Raw genomic sequence first — 22,459 nt, forward strand, 5'->3', positions numbered from 1 at the left:
TGATATGAAAGAAAAAAACAGTTATTTACCTAAATGATGGAAACAATGGCACAGCAAATGTATTTCTATAGCGCCATTTAGACACACTTCACAATGATTTACCAGTAAAAAAAAAGAACACATTGAAGCCATTAAGCCATACATGGGAAGAACATGATGCAAACACCCCGCAGAAAGTCCTGGTCAGTATTTAAAACCATACATTTCTCACTGTACTACTGCTCCACTTGGCCCCTAAATATAAAAAAATGCAAGTGAAATTAACCAATAAATAAATAAGTGAGCTCACAGCCAGAAAGCACTGGATCTGCATTGTATAAATCACCTGCCGTTGCAGCCACACTTTGACCCACAAGTGTTTCTCAGCATTAGTGCTTCAGTTAGAAATCAGCAGGGGATTCATCTTTTTAACTAGTTATAGGAATAGATCACAGGATTTTCCAGGATTTGATGGTGGTGCCACATGAAGGCAGTCTAATTTTTTCCAACTTGAGGAAATGTAAAACATATTTAATCCAGTGAATATGTGAATGGAGTACTTTGGATTTCCGATTAATTTAAATTATCCATTGGAATGGCAGTTTTTTTTTTTTTTTTAAGTCAGACTATGAAGCCTACTTGCGTCAGTGAAACACGTCTGAAATTCCTCCATTGTGCCAAAATGTAACTTTTAGCGGATCAAAAGGTCATAACCTGTGCAATGTTGCCCTCGTGGTGGATGTGTGGCAGTCACGTACAAAAACACAGATTTCACTCCACATTTCGCTGTTTGAATGAGGCCACACATTAACCCCGGGACACTATCCATACATGAAGTCTGTCACATTTTTTTTTTTTTTTAACATTTGCAATCGTTATCTACAAGTATACAACAACATAATTAGTGTACAAATTACACTCATTATATGTAATTTTAGGCTGCAGTTGGATGGATAATGTACCAAAGCAAAATGTGTCTGTTTCAAAGGCAATGCGATGACTTGATTAGTTGTGCTGATTATTCACAGAAGTCCTTTCTTTTCTTCAAAATTATTTAAATTCAAGAAACACTAAACCACACACTATGACTGTCTTGTCACACGTTTCCCAATCGTTCCAAAATAGGACCCTGTCTACTGAGAGCACTACTCTGACTACTCCACATAGAAGCAGGCAGAATGTTGGTTTATCTAAAAGTCTTCCTTCCCGTGGTCTGTGTAGGAGTTTACTGGCAATAAATGCCGTGCTACGTTTGTTTTAAGCTGCATTTGTGTCTGTGGCAATTAACTAATCTATCCTCCGGTGGCCTTGTGGGGGGGTTGTGAGGTAATCTTGAATGGCGTAATAAGATTTCGGCGTCTACTACCACGATGGGCTTTGTGGCACATTGAGCCTGTGTTCCCCCCGTCAACAACAACATGCTGGCCTTAGATGCGGCACAGAAACAGACAATAGACACGCTGAGCTGAGTGGGAGAGGATTCTTTTGAACATGGACTAAAACAGGAATCCTGTAACTGGACAAACAATTTGGCCATGGAGGGGTCAGCTGCAAAAAAAGTGAGTTTTTGCATGTTTGTTTGTGGCTGCCCGGTGATGGAGAGGTCAGCGTCTGGCCTGGTGGCCATCTGTCGAAAGGCTGAGCTGGCTTGTGGTCAGGCTGGAAGTGTGGCCACAGTGAGTTGACAGACAAGGTTGTTTTGATCTCGTTCTATTGTGAGATTTTATGGTCGACACGCTGCAAAGTTAAATATAGGATACAAAAGGGAACAATATTGTAGGAAGAATAGACCTGATGATGAAATAATCCCTACTTTGTGTTGTGAGTTGTCATGTCATCCTGACATCAGGTAACTTTACATATGTGTAAATTTGTTTATGTGTGCAATCAAATCACATGAATTCAGTTCCTGGTTGAGTTTAATGCAACTGTACTAGTATCATCGTGGCACCATTAAAAAACTAAGATTAGTCATCCATAAAAATCTAATTAGCGGACTTAAATGAAACAATATTTGTTCTTTAGGGGCATCAGGCAACCTCACCCAAGTATTAACCATCATGTTCATTGTGCAGTGAATTCTTTCAGCAGTAGACGACGGAATCGGCTTCAGGCTAAGAGCAATTATATGTGGCTGAAGTTGAGAAATTATAAGATCATGTGAAGTGAGTCTGTAGTAATCCATCTGAGGCCCTGCAGGCCCCTCACTGGGATTAATATCACTCATGTTGATTTGTAAGGAGCAACAAAAAGACCTGGAGACTTCTAGAAATGCACGAACACACAGCTGCAGGACAGTAAAGGACAGAAACACGGGGCCTTATGGGTCAGCTTGACTTCGCCTTCGTCTGCTGGGATCAGACACAACAGCATCTGCTCCGTGTGATCCCTCTCTCACCTGGCTCTCCGGTTTCAGTGGGTGTGGCGGCAGTACCGACCCGATCGTGTTACACGCTGTTTAGTCGCGAGCGTAAATGATATCAGATATGGGCATTGTTTGTTTTTCACGACTGTTTTCTCAAAGACAATCACTGCCAGGTCAAAAGCACAGCGGCGTCCCTCCGACTTGTCCACAGTCGGGCTGTTATGTCATTCTGGTGCACAAAGCTCACCTGCTTAAGCAGCACAGCAGGCGCTGTCTGTTTTAGCCCTTATCTAATTATGTCCTCCGTCCCATGAGGCAAAGATTAAAACAGAGATGTTTTGACGGGCCATTGTTGATGCATCAGTGTTTTGACCCTTAAGTCAGTAACAACATGTATTTTCTTCTTCCTTCCTTGTCAAACGTAACAGAAACCAGGATATGGACTTCTCAAAAAAGGTATTTTATAACACAAACAAATATAAAACTCAACATCCGTGCATAAAGGAGCACGCATAAAGTTTATGAATTGGATTTTAGAAGGTTTATAATAAAGACTCTCAGGATAACAGTAGGCATACATTCATGCATTTGGTTGCTTTACTAAATTAAGATTGACACACAAATATTTACTCACCAAATTAAAAGTAATTTGCTAAGAATATATTTATCATTGAAGAAGCAAACAGTTTTCTTCATATTTCAGTGTTGCTGAACGAATAAGATTTAAAATTTCCATAATATCACCAAAACCTTTGTTGATTTTCCTCCTTTTCTGATCAATTCATGAAACTTTCCCACGTTCACTGGGTTGATTTTGTGACGATTGCTCCTGTCTGAGGAGGTGAAGCCCTCATGAGATCGTTTTGTGTTCCTTCAGAGAACTCGGCCGGCCCCCTGTCTCTGACCCGTCAGTCCACAGTCGACGAGCCGGTTCAGCCCAGGAAACTGAACGGCTCCCCGGTCGACCCGCCGAGCTACCACAACCTGCACCGAGAGCTGCTGCTCAGCCACAAACGGTACAAGAGGGCAAAACCCTCAAAAACACCTTTGGCCCCCCTGGTGTTGATGTGTGTGTGTGTGTGTGTGTGTGTGTGTGTGTGTGTGTGTGTGTGTGTGTGTGTGTGTGTGTGTGTGTGTGTGTGTGTGTGTGTGTGTGTGTGTGTGTGTGTGTGTGCGTGCGTGTGCGTGTGTGTGTGTGTGTGTGTGCGTGTGTGTGTGTGTGCGATGCAGGGGCCTGCTGCTGGAGGAGAAGCCAGAGCTGAAGAGAGTGCTGGAGCAGCGCAGACTGGAGCTGCACAAGGAGGAGGAGATGGCACGACGGCGGCCCTCAGATCTGGAAACGGAGCTCCGCAAGAGGCAGCAGAAGCTCCAAGAGGTCAGAGCTGACAAATAGGTTTTTGGGTCTTTTTTAGTCTCACACTGAGGGGTTTTGGATGGTTTCATGGGTCGATAGCAGAACTTTTGCATCTGTGTGCGGCTCTGATTTTACCCAAGCTGCTTCCTAAACTACCGTAAAGACACCTCGTCCACACCGTGGTGATAAAGCTTTCCATAAACTGTTGGTGATTCTGCCTCGGGGAGAATTGACACACTGATGTGTGTTGGGGTTTTTTTTTTTTTTTTTTTTTTAGTATGAGCAGGAGGAGATAAGGCGGCTGGAGGACCAGCAGAAGATCCCAGAGTTTGTCCGAGTGAAAGACAACCTGAGACGCACGCAAACGTTTGAGCAGTGAGGCCCTGAAGCCCCCATCGGCCCCCATCGGCCCCCTGACGCCCCCATCGGCCCCCATCGGCTCCCATCGGCCCCCTGACGCCCCCATCGGCCCCCATCGGCTCCCATCGGCCCCCTGACGCCCCCATCGGCCCCCATCGGCTCCCATCGGCCCCCTGACGCCAGTCCTCATGTTGATCATCGGTTCAATATAAGAAAGAGTTCACATTTGCACATTCATGTGCTTTTAAAGCTACCTTTTAAAAACTGAATCATTCACATAAAGATAACTTTATAAAGATGTAAACCCTCTTTCATCTTAATCACGGGTCTTTCTTCTGAATTTTCAGTTTTGTTGCTTCTCCGTGGACGACGGGACCTTTGTTTTTGTTTAGTTTCATCTGAAGCTCATATCTGTCAAGACTGATTCCTTCCTCAGGAAGACGAAGATCCCTAACAGACGTTTTAAACGAAACCATTTTGTATCAATAAAAATCCCCACATTGTTAGAAATGTGTGTTTGTTTGTTTGTTTGTTTGTTTGTTTGTTTGTTTGTTTGTTTGTTTGTTTGTTTGTTTGTTTGTCACAACGTTTGTTTTCTAGTGCGTCTGTGCGCTGCGGTAATAAAGGCATCATGGCTTGTTGCGCTGGACTCAATTCAAAACACTGGGAATTGATTTGCATGCAGCTCTTCTCCCCCGAGGACTCTCACGGCTCTTTCACATGGATAAGGGACTTTGTTTAATTAGCTGATCTTTTCATTCCATCACGGGACAAGAGGAGAAAGCACCGGCCATCTGGAGGAGGCTTTTCAGGACAGGGAATACCCCAGGGTCTGGTTAAGGGACCGGAGACATTTGGGATAGCCAAAGAAGCCACCGGCTGAAGGTAAACAAATTCAGCCCCTTTAAGATTAAACATTTCAGTAGTTTCAGCAGTAACTCGTATAAAACAGAACTTAAGGACTCGTAAACAAAAAGCTATTGCATTCTCTGTGTTATTGCACTTCATTAGATTGCAGTCTATTGTGACCCAGCGTAAAATTTCCACCCTCAACTCTGTCTTTACGAAGTTTCTAATATTCACTTTGGCTTTGGTCCATTGCAATATCATGCTTAGGAGGGTCATAAAATTAGAAACAACTTTCAGTGAAATGCAGTCCAGCTCAGCAACAGTTCAAAAGCTCTCAAATATAGTACAAAAACATTTTGACCTTTGTGCAGCGCTGAAGTGGCTGCTGAGTGTGTAATGTAATAACCAGTAGTGTAGAGCATGTAAACAATGTAATCAATAGGCCTGCTGTCATTGTTTCTTCTCTTAGAATAGAATAGAAAAGAATGGAATAGAAATACTTAATTAATCCCAGAGCCAAGTATTTGTAGTGTTGCTCCACACAGAATAAACACAGTTAAAATATCAATAATATAAAATTTAGCACAAAAAAAGCATAAAAAATAAATAATAATTATCAATTGACTACTTTGGTTGTTTCATCTCTTCTCGAATCAATCACTTCAATGTTTGGGAACAATAATCAGTCATGCATGAATATGAAGTTGCTGCATCATGTTATTTTTCTATATAAACAATAATGTTATAAAGCCGAGCAAATGTAATTTACCAAATAGCATTGGTTGGATTTTAATTAAGCTGCACTATTTCACCATGCAAGTTAAAAATAAACCACATGAAAGCTAACTCTTACCAAAAATATACACCTTTCAATGTCCCCGAACCTGCAATCCAAACTACATTTTGCCTTCAGGTTATAATTACACTGAGAAATGTTTGGTTGTTGATGGATGTGCGGCTCAAACGTCACATTACAGTCGGAGGAGGAGAGAGTGCCAGCTGTCCCGCTTTCTTCTTCTCTTTTTGGGAGAAACTTGTCTCCCTTCTTCCAGCCATTCTTCTTTTGTTGCCTCTTTGACATGAAAAGCCCCTCAGAGCGTCGCGTGCTGCGTCAATAAGCAGAGCGTGTCTGGAAAGTCAGCCGCGTCGGACTGAACCATTTCAACAGAGCGCGGGGGGAGTCACTTTCTCCGCCAACAAAATCCTCGCACGCGTGAAGAGAAATTCTTTGAATGTAGCATGTATGTTGGAGGAGAACTTATAAGAGACGTGTTAGTAAGTTTAAACAGAGGATAGAAAATCTGCGTGAGAAACATCTTGCTTTTTCGCCCCCTTTTTTTGTGGAGGGAGTGGGCTGGTCTGAAACAGATGTCCAAGCGCTTCTTTCACATCCGAGCGCAGAAAGTCTGAAGCGCGTCTGCAGCCGCACAGAGGATGCTGTAGAGCAGCTGACCGCAAAACACAGTGAGTACAGAGTGCCTTTTTGTTTGTTTGATAACTGCATTTTATAGAGGGGAAACACCGGACAATGAAGTGGAGACACTAAAGCTTCACACAGCAGTTGAACTTGTTTTATAGAAACACCCACAGGGGATATGTTTGCACAATAAGCCTTATTCATTGATTCAAGTTGCATTATATATTCCCTCAACTTTTCACCCCATTTCATTGGCCACTATATAAATTTTTTTATTCAAAATGAGTGTATACCTGAACATTCAATCATTTGTTAGTGCAGATAACGTAGATATGTATTGGTCGGTATTGTCAGCCTCAGATGTAAATACAGGATTTTTGTGCATCCACACCAAACTTTTTTTTTCTTTCCTTAAGTGAACTTGTGCTGACAAGCTGTGGTGGATAACCGCACTGTGTTTTAATCCAGTAATAGAAACAGGTTGATTTTCCAGAGTGAAGCCGATGTGGGTCAACAGGCTGCTTAGTGGAAGCCGTCCACCGAGCAGCAGCAGAATAAACATTGTCTCTTCCCGTCTGCATACTGACAGACGTGTGTGTTCGTGTGGTGCTGAAGACAACACCTCAGTGGTGTGATACCCCAGAAGCCCCCGCAGCTCTTTTGTCACTGGTGGGCCAAATGAAGTGAAAAGCTGCGACCACATCCGGCCAGTGGTCTGGAGAGCCACCGGTGTCCATTCAGAGGTTTCAGAAATGATGACTCAGAGGAACGGGGGTGTCGTGATCCCGAGTTAGCCTCTTCGGCATCCACAGAACAATGGAGCATCTCATCTCGCCCTCTGTATTTACGCTGTCACTGGGCTGTGACAGAGCTGGTGTGTCTGGTCAGCATATGGCTTCCAGTGCCTGAGAGCTGCCCAGTGTTATGCTTATTACCCCGGCATTGTCTTTGCAGGGAAGCTGAGACCCCCACAGCACGTCACAGTGTTGATCTGAAGTAGAAAGAAAAAAAAAAAAAAAGCGTGTGTTAGTGATAGTGTTTCAGTATTTTATTCTCTTAGTGGTATCACCTCATCTACTCTGCCTTTTGACTGCTGTCTGTGGAGTTTCCAAACTCAGCAGTGCTCCTTGAGGCACACATCTCCACTCCAGTGACGTTCTTTGTAACACAACACTTCACTTCTTTGCCCTCCTCCAGCACCCCCTCATTGATCCGGCCCGTACTGTACTCACAGTGATTCCGTTTTGCTGAATAGATTTTGGCTTCTCGTCAGACTCTGAAATGAGGCATGCTGTAAAGTCGTTTGGTTTCTTCCATAGTATCAGCATTCAGTGGAGAATCTTAATTACAGGGTTCCAACAGGCCTCGGTCTGGTTTCAGGCAACCCTCACTCTGTTTCCTCGGTGAGGCCGGTCCCCGTTGGTAATTCCAAGGCCGACCACAGTGGTAATGAGCACGGTGGTGGTGGCCCCAGTCCAGGAATATGAAGCTCCAAGAGGCTCATGGGAAAGGGTGGCGGGGGGAAGTCTGGGAGACAGTAAATCCGCATCGTGATCTCTTGCCATAAACACTAACTTCCGTAGATGTTACAGCGTCACGGTCCGGCGAGAAGAGAGGATGGGTGGGACGATGGGCTCCTGTATGCGACGCGTCCGAGGTGGTCATCGAGAGCAGCGATCACAATTAAGATGTTATGGCAACATCAGTCATGTCTGCCGGGCGGAGGCCGCTATCTGTCGTCATCCCAACAGGAAATGGACGACTGTTCCTGTTATACTCAGTCAAGAAACCCCTGTTTTCCGGCTCTTTCCAACAGTAGAAGTTCAAAACTCTCGTGACTTTTTATTCTCATGAAAGCTTTGACAAACAGCATCAGCGTCTTTTGGCAAATAAGCTGCAACTTCAAGCGAGAACTTCACTCAAACGTACACACCCAAACCCACCCACTCACTCAGCTTAGACCTCCGACCACAGACTCTTGTGAAACGCTTCAGACAGTTATGGGGTGTAAGCGGGCAAATCCCACATTACCCTGCCTGTCTCTGATTACCAGGCCGGATTCCTGTCGACGTCTTTAAACGTTAAGATCACTGCAGCGTGGAGCTATGAGTCTGCCAATGCAGCAGTGAAATCTCAGCACCGCTCCTTTCCCCCCCTTCGCTCCACCTCGTGCTTCGGCCTCGTCTCGAACGCCTGGCCCGGCCGACACCGCTCGAGCTCCAGTCGTCAGCACATATTGCGCCCGCAGCAGATTATTGAGGCCGGCCGGCGGATACAGGGCCTTTGTTGCAGTGTTGTTTTACTGACTCGAGCTGCCTCGCCGTGCCTCATTGTGCCGCTGGCCGCTCGTAGCTGTGTCAGTTCACATGAGTTACTGTGGTGAATGGCTCGGACCTCGGAGATACACAATAATATCCTGTTGGAGAAGGTTCTCATTCACTCGCGCGCCGTCTCTTCCTCATCCCAGCAGGAAAAGGCCAGATACCAATCTCCAAACACAGAGGCCGAGGCAGGAGCCGGGGATTATACGCACAGGACGTCCTTTCATGTGGTGCCATGTCATCTTACCTTGGCTTTGCTCCTCATTATCATCGCCGTCTCCTCTGGGCTTTGTTTACCAGACGTTACCACATCAAAATGATCTGCTTTGAACATGTGGTGTCAAAGCACGACGGGCTAGTGAGACACTTTCATCTGACTGAAAGTCGAAAACTCCACACGTCTGAACGGCCAGAATACATCATTACATTTATTATGAGACTCACTTAAGAAAGTGAGAGAGAGAGAAGTGCACAAAGTCGTGCAGCAAGTAGTTTCTTCTATGGAGAAACCGAACACAACCTCTCCTCTCGTGATCCGCTGACATTTTACAACAACAAGTTTCCACTGTTGGTAAACATGTGAGATCCCAAATGAATCGATTGACCTAAAAACGGGTACAAAAAACAAATAATAATGGCAGCATTTTCTTGAAGCTTCTACCAAAACAGCCACAAGCACACGACTGGCCTGATTTGAAATGACTCATGAGATCTTCCTTCGGTTGTTTACACAGTTTTTAGTTTTTTTTCCTGCTGTTCCTGGTGTTCCTCGCCACACCTCGTTGATTCATTAGTAGTCACATGCTTTTTTTTTTTTAGCAGTGGAGGAACAATAGCACCAATCAGGCTGTAAACATGAATTGTGTTGTGAAAAAGAGCAGGAGTATGAGCAGGACTCAGCCGGGACCTTGTGATCCGATGGACAAGCCCTGCATTGAGACATTCTTCCACTTCAAAGCCCCCAGAGGGTTCCTGGACACTGGTTGAATAGAAGCGGAGGGAGGCGGTGGGGGGTATTGGGGGGGGGGGGGGGGGGGGGGGGGGGGGGGGGCTCCACAAGGGAGAACAGGTGCAGTCCATGAGTGGGGTAATTCCCGCTGCCATCTGCTTTCTTTTTCGGGGTGCGGGCTCCTTGGAACGCCCTCTGACACGCCTCATGGCGACACGCTCCCCGGGCCAGCCGCGCCGTGCCCCGTCGCCATGGCACCACAATTCAGATTAACCCCTGCACATGTGCCGAGTCAACCGTGGGGGTCTGTCTCTTTTGTGATGGGGCATGAGAGGGAGGGGGTGGGGTTGTGGGGGGGGGGATGCAGGAGGAGGAGGAGGGGTATAGGGAAAAAAAGCTGCTTGGATAAAGTGTGTTAAAAGGGAGCACTCGCCGGTCTTTCACTTTTGTTAAGTGGAGCAGCGTGTGTGGAAATGAATGGGGAAAACAACTGTTTGGTATAAAAGTGATTTATCTCATTCCACTGCGCTGATCCTCGCTCATTTCAACAGGTAACAACAAAAACTCCCCAGCATACAAGTCGAGATGACGGCCGTGGAGAGCAAAGAGGAGATCAGCGACACCGACAGTGGGATTATTTTACACTCCGGTGAGATAAACATCCGTCCACACTGCAAACATGCACTGGATTTCCACATACTTAAATGTGCAGGGTTTGCAGAATATAATCACTATAATACCTCCAGCAGTATGTTGCTCCTACTGCTGGATTATAAGGCTTACTGACTAAACAGGAAGTATTAACACAAGCACATAAGCAGTGACAGGCCAAACTGAGAAAAAAAAAAAAACAATTGTAAAGATAAAAACTTTAATAGCTCATATTTTCTGTCTTTATAATAAAGGAAACTACAATGTAATCTGAAATGCAGCATGTTTCATGTTGCAATATTGGTCATGTCAATATCGCCATTCAGACACTTTTCACAATATTTTACAAAGATAAAAAGGAAATGGATTAAAACAAGGGAATAAAGGAAGGCATAAAATTTTTTTTAAAAATGAAGTAAAATATCATATATTGGTCATGTAGCATCCCGCATGCATCACAATAGCAAAAAATCCGATTTTAATATTCACTTCTCTTTCAGAAAAAAAAACCCTCAAATGAATGAATTATTTAAAAAAATCTTGATACAAAATTAAAAAGTAAATTTTTTTTTTAATTTATCCAGAAAATCAACTTAACCTCATGCGAGAAGAACAAATGTCAGGAGTAATCAGAGTGTCTCCATGCCGTGTGTCGTGTCACAGGTCCGGACAGCCCCACGTCGCCGGTGAAGGAACTGACCACTCATACCAGAGCCCTGAAGCTGAAGCACCAGAGTCTGGAGGAGCGTCTGGAGCTGTGCCTGCTGGAGCTGCGGAACCTCTGCATCCGCGAGGCCGTGAGTGCATCACAACGGCTGTAAGCGAATGGCTGGCATAACAGCGTGAGTGTAATCAAGGCTTTTGTTCCTTATCGCTCGCAGGAGCTGACCGGCACGCTGCCCTCAGACTATCCTCTGATGCCCGATGAGAAGCCGCCTCGGGTCCGAAGGAGAATCGGCGCTTCGTTCAAGCTGGACGAAGGTCTGATATGTCTGCATCAGCAGGTACGGGACCTCATCGCGCTCTACTAAACGCGTCTCGTCAGATTATCTCTCACCATCACAACTGGACTCTTCTACAGGATTCAGAGTTGCAAGCGCTGGAGACCGACTTGGCTCTCCACCGGCAGATTTACGAAGCTGCTCGCAAACTGTCGCTGGAAGGGAACCTGAGCAAACCGCAGAAGAAGAGCCGGCTGCAGCAGTGCAAGAGAGAGGAGAAGAAAGTGAAGGAGCTGCAGGAGGCTGTGTTTCAGCACAGGGTCAAGAGTGAATGCAACTCTCCCTGCATCCCCATCACAGGCAGCCGCAACAAAGGTATGGGACAATGCTGCCCCCTGCAGGTTAGTCTGTGCAGTATAGGTTGGAAACCATCTGTGCTTTTCTGTGTGCAGATCTGAACATGTCTGATGACAGCTCCCTCTCTGATGTGGTGGCTCTGGATGATGGTGAGGGAAAAAAGAAGAAAGAAACACATGGAATAAACTCTGCAGAGTTGCATTATTCCAAAATGCTTTGAAATAGATGTCATTATTCAAGAATTACAAAGCTATTATTTAGTTTGACATATTTTTTCTTCTTCTCATTTTATCTTCATGTTCAATGTTCTCTCCGCTCCCTCTCAGATGTAGACTCCCCCTGCCCCCTCTCGCCTCCAGTGATGGGCACGTCCTCCTCGGACCCCCTCCAGCTCTCAAGCCAGACTCAGCGCTCTTCTCCTCAGAGCCAGCACAGCGTGGAGTTTGCACGCTCCCCCATCCAGAACTCTCCGTGGAAAGAGTCCAGCCTGGACCAGCCTTATCAGAAGGTGGCCAAGCCTCAGTCGGCGAGCAGCAGCCGGTCCAGGTACACGACTGAAGAAGTTATGGCAGCAAATAGTGCGACTTTTCAACAGCTCAAATGCAAACACAGAGCCTGGTGTCAGTGAAAGCTTTAGTCTAGGTGGGAATGGTTCTTTCTGACCCCTGCTGTTTGTTGCTGTGTGCAGCAGTCCAGCCGGAGCTCAGGTGTCTGCAGAGAGCAGCAGGATTCCTCTCACTCAGTTTGTCAAGAACTCGGCTCTCCGAAACAGCCACTCCACCAGCGCCCCCTCCACTCCAGAGCTGCTGGTGCGCCGACAGTACTCCCAGTCCTTCAGGTACAGACTCCTGCCAGAATCGCGTTTATTAACAGAGTCATCAAAAAGAGCATGACAGCATGTGTGAAGTTGCTTGTTTGCGTCCTCAGACTTCCCAAGAAAAAGCCGTTTGCCGGCCTGGAGCGCCTCGGCTCGGAGAACATTCGAGGGCGGGCCCGGCTGCCGCAGCGCCGCTGCTTGGGCGACTTCATGGTGCGTTCTCCAGAGTACTCCCCTCTGCATCCATACCAGTCCAGCTCTGAGGACAGCAGCTCGGAGCACTCCTCCTCCTCCTCCTCCTACATCAGCTCTCCCAGCAGAGACGGACCCACCGAGATCCCCAAGCTCTGCCCGCCGCCGTACGGGTTCCACTTCGGCGCGCAGAAGAAAGGAGCCCCCGGCTTTGCCGGGTCGGCGAGGGCCACAGAGGAGGACGGACCGCTCTCCCCGCAAGACCTCGACAGGGGGAAGTGCTGCCCGTCTCCTGTGGCCCGCGGTCCTCAGCAGAGACCGTGGCAGCAGGGGGCGGCGTCTTCCCCGAGGAGCGTCCTGAAGCCGCCGCCACCGTACACCAGGCTGGTGCGGACGCCCTCGCTGAAAGAGTACCCGAACCACGCCATCAGACTACTGCCCCGTGAGCTGGTGTCCGAGGAGCTGAAGTCCTGGCATCAGAGGAATCAGCTGCAGAAGCGACGGACCAACTGTGGCGAGCAGCCGAGCCCCCTGAGCGTGATGAGCCCCACCTCGCCACACCTGCCGCCATTCAACCAGGTGATGGAGAAGAACACATACTTCTACACATAAGACATGTTTAGCTGCGTAATCTGATCAGAAATCATCTGTATGAGCCTTTTTGTTATTTCAACATGAAGCTCACGATGTTTATTTTGCAGGGTTCGGGTAATTTCATCCTCCAGAGATCCGCCGACGGGACTCCGGTCCAGTGGTTCGTGGCTGAAGACGCTGAAATCGTGAGCCAGGTGTAGCCGGTGTCTCCTGCAGTTATGCTGAGTCATTCCTATTTATCTCTGTATTTATTAAGTCGTTGGACTCTCTGTGAGATCGCTCGTTGACATGATGCAGAAAACGTAGACCTGTCGGTAATTGTTTTAAAACGTAAGGTGAAATGCCAGTTTTTATTTATTTGAAGTTGTTTTGTGATAGAGCTGAGGTGAATTCAGGCTCCTACCTTCTCATAAATGTGTCCCGCAGGTATAAACGCTGTTATTCCAGATGGTTCTTAGTGGCTGGGGCACATTTCGCACATAGAATTTACCTTCAGTAGTTTCCACATAATTTTCTCAATTTCTAATATAATTTTACTTTATACTTTATTTATCTTTTATTTAAAGTCCCCCCCCTCCCCTCCCCATTGCAACAAAGAGACTTTTAACTAAAATGTGGATCCATCTTTGGAGACTGATTGCTGTTTTTAATAAATATATATATATACGGACAGATTGATTGTCTAGCTATGACGTGAAGTAAGCTGAATTTCAACATTTGCTATTATCTCTTGAATAATTAATCACTGAAGCCTTTTGAATGGTGGTTTATTGAATGTTTTGACTGCAGTATGGTGTTTTATTACTAACCAAGTGATTGTATCAGTTTTTATCACCTTTTTTTGTATATTTATAATAAAAATATGACCCCCTCCCAAAAAAAAAAAAGTGTATTGGATTCAAACCTTTAAGGCGAAAGTGTTTGACGATGAACAAACAAACATCCTACACTAAAGTTTGGTTCAGACGACAACAGGCAGAGTTGAGGTTCCCGGGGGGGGACAGATCAGGGTTCAGACGCTCCGTCCTGAAGTTTCCACAAGAAGAACGTCAGCGACAGGACACAGAAAAGCACGAAGAGGTAGGTGCAGAGGAGCGCCCATCGGCAGCGATGCATCCAGTGAGCCAGGAGACGAGACCTGCGCAGGGGCGCACACCTGAGGAGAGGCGCCAGACGGTCGCATTCATCCAGGAACCCAACAGGTTTAGAAAAAAAAAGAAAGAAAAAAATCATGTCTTAATGCTCACGTACGTGCCAGCAGAGATCCGTTTGCAGAAATTCGTTGCTTTCTTTTCCTTTTTCTTTGACAGCGCAGCTTTGCCTCTGTGCCTCTGTCTCAGTGCGTCCACACAGGAGCTGAGATGGTAAAACAAGCGCACACGTTGGATGTTTTTCACACGAGAGAGGCAAAATCACAAGGGAAATACCTTTCGTAAACACCAATACACTAAAGAAGCGGATGGTTTTTGTTGATGCTGCTGAAGGTGTACACGCCATTGTGCACCTACTGCCAATTTAAAATCAACAATAACCCTTAAACACCTGCTTTTGGATGTGACATGAAACGAGCCTCGGAAAACCTTCGGCTGAACAAGGAGAACATGTGAAACTTGCTGAACAAGGAGAACATGTGAAACTTGTGCATCTATCTAGAGAGTACTAACCACTACATCAGGGGTGTCAAACATACAAGGGCCAAAAACCGGCCCGCAGGAGACGCCAGTCTAGCCAAACAACTAAGCAAAGTGTCAACATTTCAAAGAAACTTTGGATTGTGTTTTTGGGACATTTTACTATATTTTGAACCAAGAGTAACATTGAAATTGGCTTAATGGTGAGATTACAGTAATTTCCCATCATAATTGTTTGTTTTTTGTAAAAATAAAGACATTCTCATCACGTATACTCTGCACCACAACAACAACAACAAGTTTAAATTTAAAGGTTATCGTGGCACTGCTTCACCAGTCAAGATGAGAATCGGCTGTATGTGGCCAATCAACTAAGCTGTGACCTGCTGATGAAACATCATTTTTTGTCATTTCTTCTGGGGTTTAACATGACGAGTAATCCGGCTTCTTTAACAGCCAACTCAAAAAACTGTCTTCTCCAAGACCTCCAAAGAATTTCTGACGAGTAAGTTTCTTGTATTCTTCTAAAATCCAAAAACTGAATGATGATCTTATGAACGATATATGAGTGTATGCGGATCCTGTTGTGATTCATGTTAGTACATGAAAAGGGTTAGGGTTAGGGTTAGGGTTAGGGTTAGGGTTTGGGTTAGGGTTAAGGTTAGGGTTAAAAGCAACGTAATGATACGATAAACAAAGACGTCGGTATCGTCGTACTCCTTGTTCGGTGTCTTTGTGGCGGCCGCTGCTTTGGGTGGAGGGCACTCGGGTTCAGGGGTCGGAGGTCGTTCCGGAGGAGGCTGAGCAGCAGGAGCTTCTGGAGGAGCTTCAACTGGATCAGCCGGTCTGTGACAAAGAGACGTTTTACTTCACGTCTCCGTCCTGTCCAGACGAGTCACAAAGTGAGTCTCACCCGTCGTCCGCCGGGCGGCCGTCGTCTTTGGCCACAGCAGAGCAGAAAGACTCTGAGCTGTGAGACGGACAGAAGGAGAAAGACTTCTTCATGGGGCAGACTTGTGTCTCTTGTTTTTTCTTGTCCTGCGGAGATGAAGAAAGGCCGTCACGGTTCAGGAAACAACCCCACAGAGGACGGCGAGACCGTTCACAGGTGAAACCCACCCACCTGACTCTGATTGGGAATGAGTGATATGCTGACTCGTCGGCGAAGGTTACTCTGACGGAAAGAGAGAAATGTAAGAAGAAAAAGTGAAAATGTCCCAATAACAAACACCTACACACCTGAGATATTTTCTTTTTGGTGTCGCTCTCGTCTTGATCTGCAGAAAGACACAAAGCGGTGAGTGGGATTCTCCTCTTGTGAGCAGAGCGGAGGCAGGAGAACAGACTGTGAGAACCTGGTGAGGCTCTGAGATCCAGGTTCCTGCTCGTGTTCTGCTGCTGCAGCGTCTTCCTGGCTTCCTCCAGCTCGGCCGCGTTCCGGTCGTATCGCCGCCGCAGGGTTTCCACGTGAGCCACCATGAGCTCCACGGCCCTGCTGACTCGAGCCTCCTGCCAAGTGCAGAAGATCCAGGATGTGGTGAGGCCGCAGCATCGTTAAGCAATGAGAGGACAAGAACAGCTCAATCACAGTGTTTTAAAGTCTGATTTAAAAGAAGTGAGTGTGTCAGCTGCTTCATCGAGCTTCTTCTGACTCTGAAACCTTCAGTAAACCTCTTCCTGAGGACCGCAGAGGTTCGGTTGTTTCATATCCTACAAGTAAATCTGACACGTATTTAGGCTCCGAGATCATTCAAATCTTCGTGGCGCAGGAAGAAGATGTGGAAGTGGATCTTTTGACAATCAGGCAGCCAGATTAAAGCTCAGGTGTGACGTGCTTGAAGAAAACACACTCTCATCATTGACACTGAACTCTCACGTCCTCATCCAGCCTGGTGTGGTTTTGTTGTAATGAAGCATAAAGTTATTCCCTCACCGACAGTTTAGCACAAACAATATTAAAATGACATAAAAGCAACTTACTGACTGAGGGTTAGTATACATTAGACTGACTAATTAATGATATATGACACAATAATACGAGTATTTAACATTATATGCTCGTTAATAATAGTAAATATGTGATCAGAGTTAATATGTAGATCAGGTTAAACATCCTCTTACTCCTTGTCAAGCCCATAGAAACACAATTATGCTTTTTTTTTCTTTATGCACTCCTTTAATACGCCTGTGTTTCGTGAATGAACACAAATTCTCACAATGTATTTGAAATACTTTCAATATTTGAGATGTGTATCTTAACATAAACAACCAACAAGCTCATGTGCAGTTCTTAACGTTTTCATGAACTCTACTATTTGTGACTGATCCTGATCCTCGGCTCTTCTTGTTTTCCAGATAAACTTCAGTATAGATTTAGATAAAAAATAAAAATAAAAAAAGATCCGGTGTGTACCTGGTGCACGGCGCCGAGCACCTCGGCTGTGTTTGAGATTCTCTCCACCGTACCTCCGAGGATGTCCAGACACAATTCCAGCTTCTGCAGGATCTTACTGCGCTTACTGTCCAGACACAGGCCCTTCAGCATCTGAAAACACAATCACACACTGTCTCACACACACACACACACAGTCTCACACACAGTCTCACACACACACACACACACACACACACACACACACACACACACACACACACACACACACACACACACACACACACACACACACACACACACACACACACACACACACACAGTACCTCCAGTGTCTCCCTGCCTCTGGTCAGCTCCAGCTGGACGTTCTCCTCCGCCAGGTTCCGTGCGTGCTCCTCGGCCTGCAGCCTCTGCTTCAGGGTGTACTGATCGCATTGGAACGCCAGCGTGATCTGAGAGAAAGCCGTCTGGGAGAGACCGGAACACAAACCAAGCGCCAGTCAAACGTGTGAACTGAACTCCGACGGAGATTGACGGAAAAGACGAAACAGTATTTCTAATTGATTTACTACCGCGTATAAATGTTCTACTGTTGGAAAACTTCTTTGATTCATTTTGTGAAGAAACATGCATTTGAGGAATGAGCAGCAGAGCTGAGTTTGTGTGTCGAGCTGGTGGTGAATTTGACGATGACTTCTGCTGAGTCTGATGTCATCACGTGCTGACTAGTAAGCAGATTGCAGAGAATTGAAACTCTGCCAAAATAAAAGACACCTGTGATGATCACTAATTCTCCGAGAGCTTGGAAAGATGGAAATGTGAAACTGAGGTGTCAAAAAAATGTTATTACAAATTTTAAAATTAATAATAAAAGAAAATTGAAACTGTGCAACAAGTGAAAACACATATTTCTTCAGACAGGATCCCTTAAAGTGATAATCAGAGGTTTATCACAATGTTTTATCTCTTTTCTTCCAATCTTTCTTCTTCTGTGATGAGTCTTTTCAAACTGCATGTTTCCATCTCAGGATTTTGAAAAATAACTCGTATGTATAGGAGAGTGTGAGAGCAGGAAATGCATGTAATACAGAATATACAACGATCACACACACACTCATAGGAAACTGAGATCCTCAAAGCTAAACATCTCCTCTGCCTCCGCGCCGCCAAACTAAAAGCTCGTGGTTCCTAATGAGACTGAGTGAATGTGGCTGACTCACCTCTATATCCTTCTCCGACATCTCCACACTGTCAGGAAACAAAGAATTCAATCAGAACTCAAATCAAATCGGCCTGAATTGTGAATGAAGACGCCCCGACGCGGCACCTGTTGAGGCCGACCCGCTCTATGATGGACAGGTCGCTCCAGCTGGGGGCCGGCGGCTCCTCCTGGCTGCTTTCTGCTTTTAGAAGTGAACCTCTTTTCAGTCATGTGTTTTGTTTTGGGTTGTTTTTTTTTACTCATGGTGAATGAAGGCGTGTTTACCTTCCTCGCTGTCGGGCATCGGGGGCAGATTGCACCTCTGAGCCGTCTCCTCGTCAGGCTGCGAACGGTGGAGGAACATTACCCGACGTACAGAGAGTGTTTACGCCGACAGATTATTTCTCTCACCTCGGCACTCATCACCACGTCAGCCGCCGTTCACACAGCAGGGAAATCCAGAGTCGTGATTCAGGTGAAAACCCAATTAAAAGGTTGAGATCCTCCTCGCAGTCCAGAGGGGGACTTTTGGCTGGAAACACAGATATAGTCTCACAGTCTGTGTTCGGTTCATGTCTTCCTCCGCCGGTCTCCTGCACTGAGAATAGATAATCCTATTAAGAGATCCACAGTCAACCCGGAGCAGGTGGACCGGCCCCGGAGGCTCATGGGAAGCACTGCGAGTACCTGGAGGAAATAAACACTAATGATGGTCAAGGTAAGAAATAGCAGGTGTTCCAGGCCTGGCCACGGGGGTGTGGTGGTGAGATTATCTGAGGTTTGAGTCGAAATGTGTGGGTCTTTAGTGGGCATTTGTTTAACCTGGGATACTTCTGCTTTCTGCAACACAGAACATGCGAGGCTGAATGAGACTCATTAAAACATCTAAATTCCGGTGAAGCAGGTCCATTTATCTATTTATCTACACCCCTTTATCCTGTTCATACACCTGGACAGGTGAGGGATCCGTCACATGACACACACACATACAGGATGTTTCATTTAATTGTTTAATTCAGATTTAAGTTCATTTTGATGTATATTGAAGCAGTTCTGACCTGCATTATATTGTTTATTCACCTTATTGAGACAGAAATACCTATTTTTATATAAATACGTAGCCCACTACACCCATCCTGACGTTATGAACTCTTTCTGGATTACCAAGGCTCAACACACATTGTGTTAATCTAACCGGTTTGTTTGGATAAGCGGTCATACATTTGTTTTAGGGATCACCGTCTAATTTCACCTCGACAGGGCTGGAACGGTAAAATGCCTTAACATTAAATTCAAACTTTTAAAGTTTATCGTTTGTAGTGACGCAGAGGTGGTGATGAAAATGTTTTTTTCCCCAAAAACCCAACAATTACTACAAAAAATTTAATCTCAACATAAAGTCGACTTCACCACTACCTTCAGGTGTCAAAATACAGTGAAATATCCAAACCAGTTCCTTAAACCAATGGGTTGGGTTTTTTTACATTTACAATTTGCTTTGTTCAGGAAGCCTCTCGTGAGGCAGCTTCAACCCAACGGCCTCGTGTCGGTCACCCCTGCTTTAAACGTACTGGACACTTAACGGATTCATACTAAATGACACGTTACACCGGTGTAACCAATTCAGCCAGATTATGTACCGACTGATTTCACTACTTCTTACATTAAATAAACAAGCAGAGACGTTCTTGTCTGGAGGAGAACTTTCACACCATCAGTCAAAGCAAATGAAAACACGGAGCAGAACCTTTGGATCGACTCCACTTTTATTAATAGAAAATGTGTTTTAGTAGAGGCGCTGGGGTTTGCCCATGGTGCTCTTGAGGTACAGGGCGCGCACGTTCTGCCAGTTCTTCTTCAGCAGAGACACCAGGAAGTTGACGGCCAGGTGGACGTTGTAGACGAGCTCGTCCTCGGTCATCTTCACGTGTCCGACGGCCACGGCCAGACAGAGCACCTGCAACACAGAACGGCTGCCATCATCTGCGCCGAGGAAAACTAATAGATGTTAAACATTTTTGAGATCCAGGCTGCTGAACGGACCTTCTTCATCTGGAATTTGATGGTGGATTTGACCTCGTCCACCTTGGTGTTCAGGTTCTCGTTGTGGGTGAGCAGGGAGGGGAACTTGCCGGCCTTGTTCAGACCAGGACCCAGGATACGAGGGATCTGCTTGATCAGAGACTCGGAAGCCAGGAAGGCGTCGTACTTCTTGGCTGGAGGAAGAAGGAATGAGGTTAAGCAGTTCCACCGGTAGTTTAAACGACCCAGCGTGTCGAGAAGGAATTCATCCACTGCCTACCGAGCTTCTTGACCATCTTCTTGTTCTTGTTGAGCTTCTTGAGAGCCTCGATGTCCATGTGTGGCATGTCGGCCGCCTTGGCCTCGTCACAGTGCTGCTGGTCTCCCAGAACGCACACGGAGAACTTTGGCCTGGGGAGAGTCTTCAGCCTGCACATCAACAACAGTCCGTTACAGAACCCGCCGACAGATTCTTTGACACACGTGGAAAAAAATCAACACCTGCATGAAAAACTTTTCAGATTACAGCTGGTGACACTTCTTCATGGAATGCATTTCCCCTTTAAATTATACATTTTAAAAGGTTAATCAATATTAATTTCCATGTCAGAGTGCCGACGTTAAGTCTATGCATTATTGAAAAACTCTTTCATTTTAGCTCCTTGTACTGAATTAATCACACCGTGGTCTGACCCACTTTATCTTCTGAGTTTTTAGAACTATGCCTCCTATTTACACACAGAAAAGTTAAATATGACTTTAAGTACGTCACTCCACCCCGACAGGACAATCAAAAACCATAAAAAGTCCCATTGATATCAGGATGTTTCTGTAGAAGGGACATGATGACTATAAATGCAAAAATTCCAGAGATCTAAACACATGCTTGGACTGATGAAAGATCAACATGCAGCACCAGAATCATTGTGCATTTTGAGAGACTGAAGTTTATTTTTGACGTACGCATCATCTACAACCGACACCTCCTGGATTTACCGTGTAATAGAAGAGATCTTACCCATACCGCCACAGAGGCCGGAGTCCAGGTGACTTCTTTACAAGATAAATTGGTCGGCCTGAGGACGTGAACTTTTCAGTTCACCCGCTCAAAACCTCCCCTCATGTTTTAAGACCCAGGGTAGGGGTCCGCCTGCCTCGCCACAGCCGAGTGGGCTCGGTCAGACTACCCAGAGTACTTCTCCATGTCTGCCCCTGGCCTGTCTGGACTATGGAAGCTTCTTCGTCTACCAGTTACCTTATAGTGACAATACAATCGGGCTGTTTGGAAACTCAGACAGGGCTGGAGGCGCACAGGGAAAAGGTTGGGTGACACAGCAAAAGGTCGAACCTGACGGTGCCGGAGAAACGCTTGTCCTTCTGGGGATCATAGTTTTTCAGGCTGATCTGCAGCTCCACCGACTCCACAAACCTGGAAACACACTCGGGTTAAACACGTCTCACTTTTCATCAAGCGAATTGACAAATATCATTCAAACACATACTTTCTTGGCTTGGCCAGGGATCCCTGCAGGACCTCCTTCACGGCCTCGTACAACGTATCTCTGGAGACCTTACTATAGGAAAACAGAAAAAAAAAAAAACTTTAAATACAGAGAGCTGGCGTCCATTGACACCGATTAGTGATGCTATAATGTAGCATCAGATAAACTGGACTATCGAGATGAAATGAACAAAATACTGACACTGATATGATCTACAGCTCATCATCAATTTATTCAATGATCGGATATGTGATTATATCCGTCTAAAACGAGCAGATGACCGCGGATTGTATCTAAAAAGTGCCGCGATGTGTTTTGAGTTTCACCGGCAGATGAGCCGCTCTCATGCCGGACATGCTAGCTCCTCTTCACTCGCAAAAATATAACAAACGACCAAAAAATAACACGAAACTGTGACTCTGCTTCTGTGCAACACTGACACCACCAAGTAAATCTTTTATATGTTACTTTATCAGGGTTTTTTGGGTGAAATTGCGGCCTACCTCATTTCTGCCGCTCGTCCCTCTCGGAAGCTACTCTGAAAAGGAAGTGACGTAGGAACTCA

At 45.8% G+C, this 22,459-nt stretch overlaps 4 protein-coding genes across 4 annotated transcripts; 2 read left to right on the forward strand and 2 right to left on the reverse strand.

Moving 5' to 3' along the window:
• Positions 1–1,307: 1,307 nt before the first annotated feature.
• LOC308113972 (protein FAM107B) lies at positions 1,308–4,710 on the forward strand. Its single transcript, XM_080470566.1, has 5 exons — positions 1,308–1,538; positions 2,773–2,800; positions 3,222–3,360; positions 3,575–3,719; positions 3,976–4,710. The coding sequence occupies exons 1-5, from the start codon at positions 1,515–1,517 to the stop codon at positions 4,075–4,077; spliced, it is 438 nt and encodes a 145-aa protein (XP_080326692.1). The 5' UTR covers positions 1,308–1,514; the 3' UTR covers positions 4,078–4,710.
• A 1,594-nt stretch (positions 4,711–6,304) lies between these two features.
• Positions 6,305–14,094, forward strand: inavaa (innate immunity activator a). Its single transcript, XM_080468887.1, has 10 exons — positions 6,305–6,371; positions 10,146–10,243; positions 10,909–11,042; positions 11,127–11,249; positions 11,327–11,561; positions 11,639–11,692; positions 11,870–12,089; positions 12,232–12,381; positions 12,471–13,131; positions 13,254–14,094. The coding sequence occupies exons 2-10, from the start codon at positions 10,180–10,182 to the stop codon at positions 13,344–13,346; spliced, it is 1,734 nt and encodes a 577-aa protein (XP_080325013.1). The 5' UTR covers positions 6,305–6,371; positions 10,146–10,179; the 3' UTR covers positions 13,347–14,094.
• Positions 13,897–18,985, reverse strand: LOC308113012 (uncharacterized protein). The gene is made up of 13 exons (XM_080468888.1): positions 18,782–18,985; positions 18,656–18,713; positions 18,497–18,569; positions 18,390–18,417; positions 17,496–17,636; positions 17,191–17,322; positions 16,133–16,286; positions 16,017–16,054; positions 15,901–15,951; positions 15,691–15,815; positions 15,495–15,623; positions 14,398–14,502; positions 13,897–14,302 (listed from the first exon to the last, which is right to left on the reverse strand). Exons 1-13 carry the CDS (start codon positions 18,791–18,793, stop codon positions 14,152–14,154), a joined length of 1,197 nt encoding a protein of 398 aa, XP_080325014.1. The 5' UTR covers positions 18,794–18,985; the 3' UTR covers positions 13,897–14,151.
• A 1,129-nt stretch (positions 18,986–20,114) lies between these two features.
• Positions 20,115–22,456, reverse strand: rpl10a (ribosomal protein L10a). The gene is made up of 6 exons (XM_080469650.1): positions 22,398–22,456; positions 21,895–21,966; positions 21,741–21,821; positions 20,673–20,821; positions 20,414–20,586; positions 20,115–20,327 (listed from the first exon to the last, which is right to left on the reverse strand). Exons 1-6 carry the CDS (start codon positions 22,400–22,402, stop codon positions 20,157–20,159), a joined length of 651 nt encoding a protein of 216 aa, XP_080325776.1. The 5' UTR covers positions 22,403–22,456; the 3' UTR covers positions 20,115–20,156.
• Between the last annotated feature and the right edge of the window lie 3 nt (positions 22,457–22,459).

The sequence above is a fragment of the Lipophrys pholis genome (genome assembly GCF_963383615.2).
Source record: "Lipophrys pholis genome assembly, chromosome: 8".
NCBI classification, from domain to species: domain Eukaryota; kingdom Metazoa; phylum Chordata; class Actinopteri; order Blenniiformes; family Blenniidae; genus Lipophrys; species Lipophrys pholis.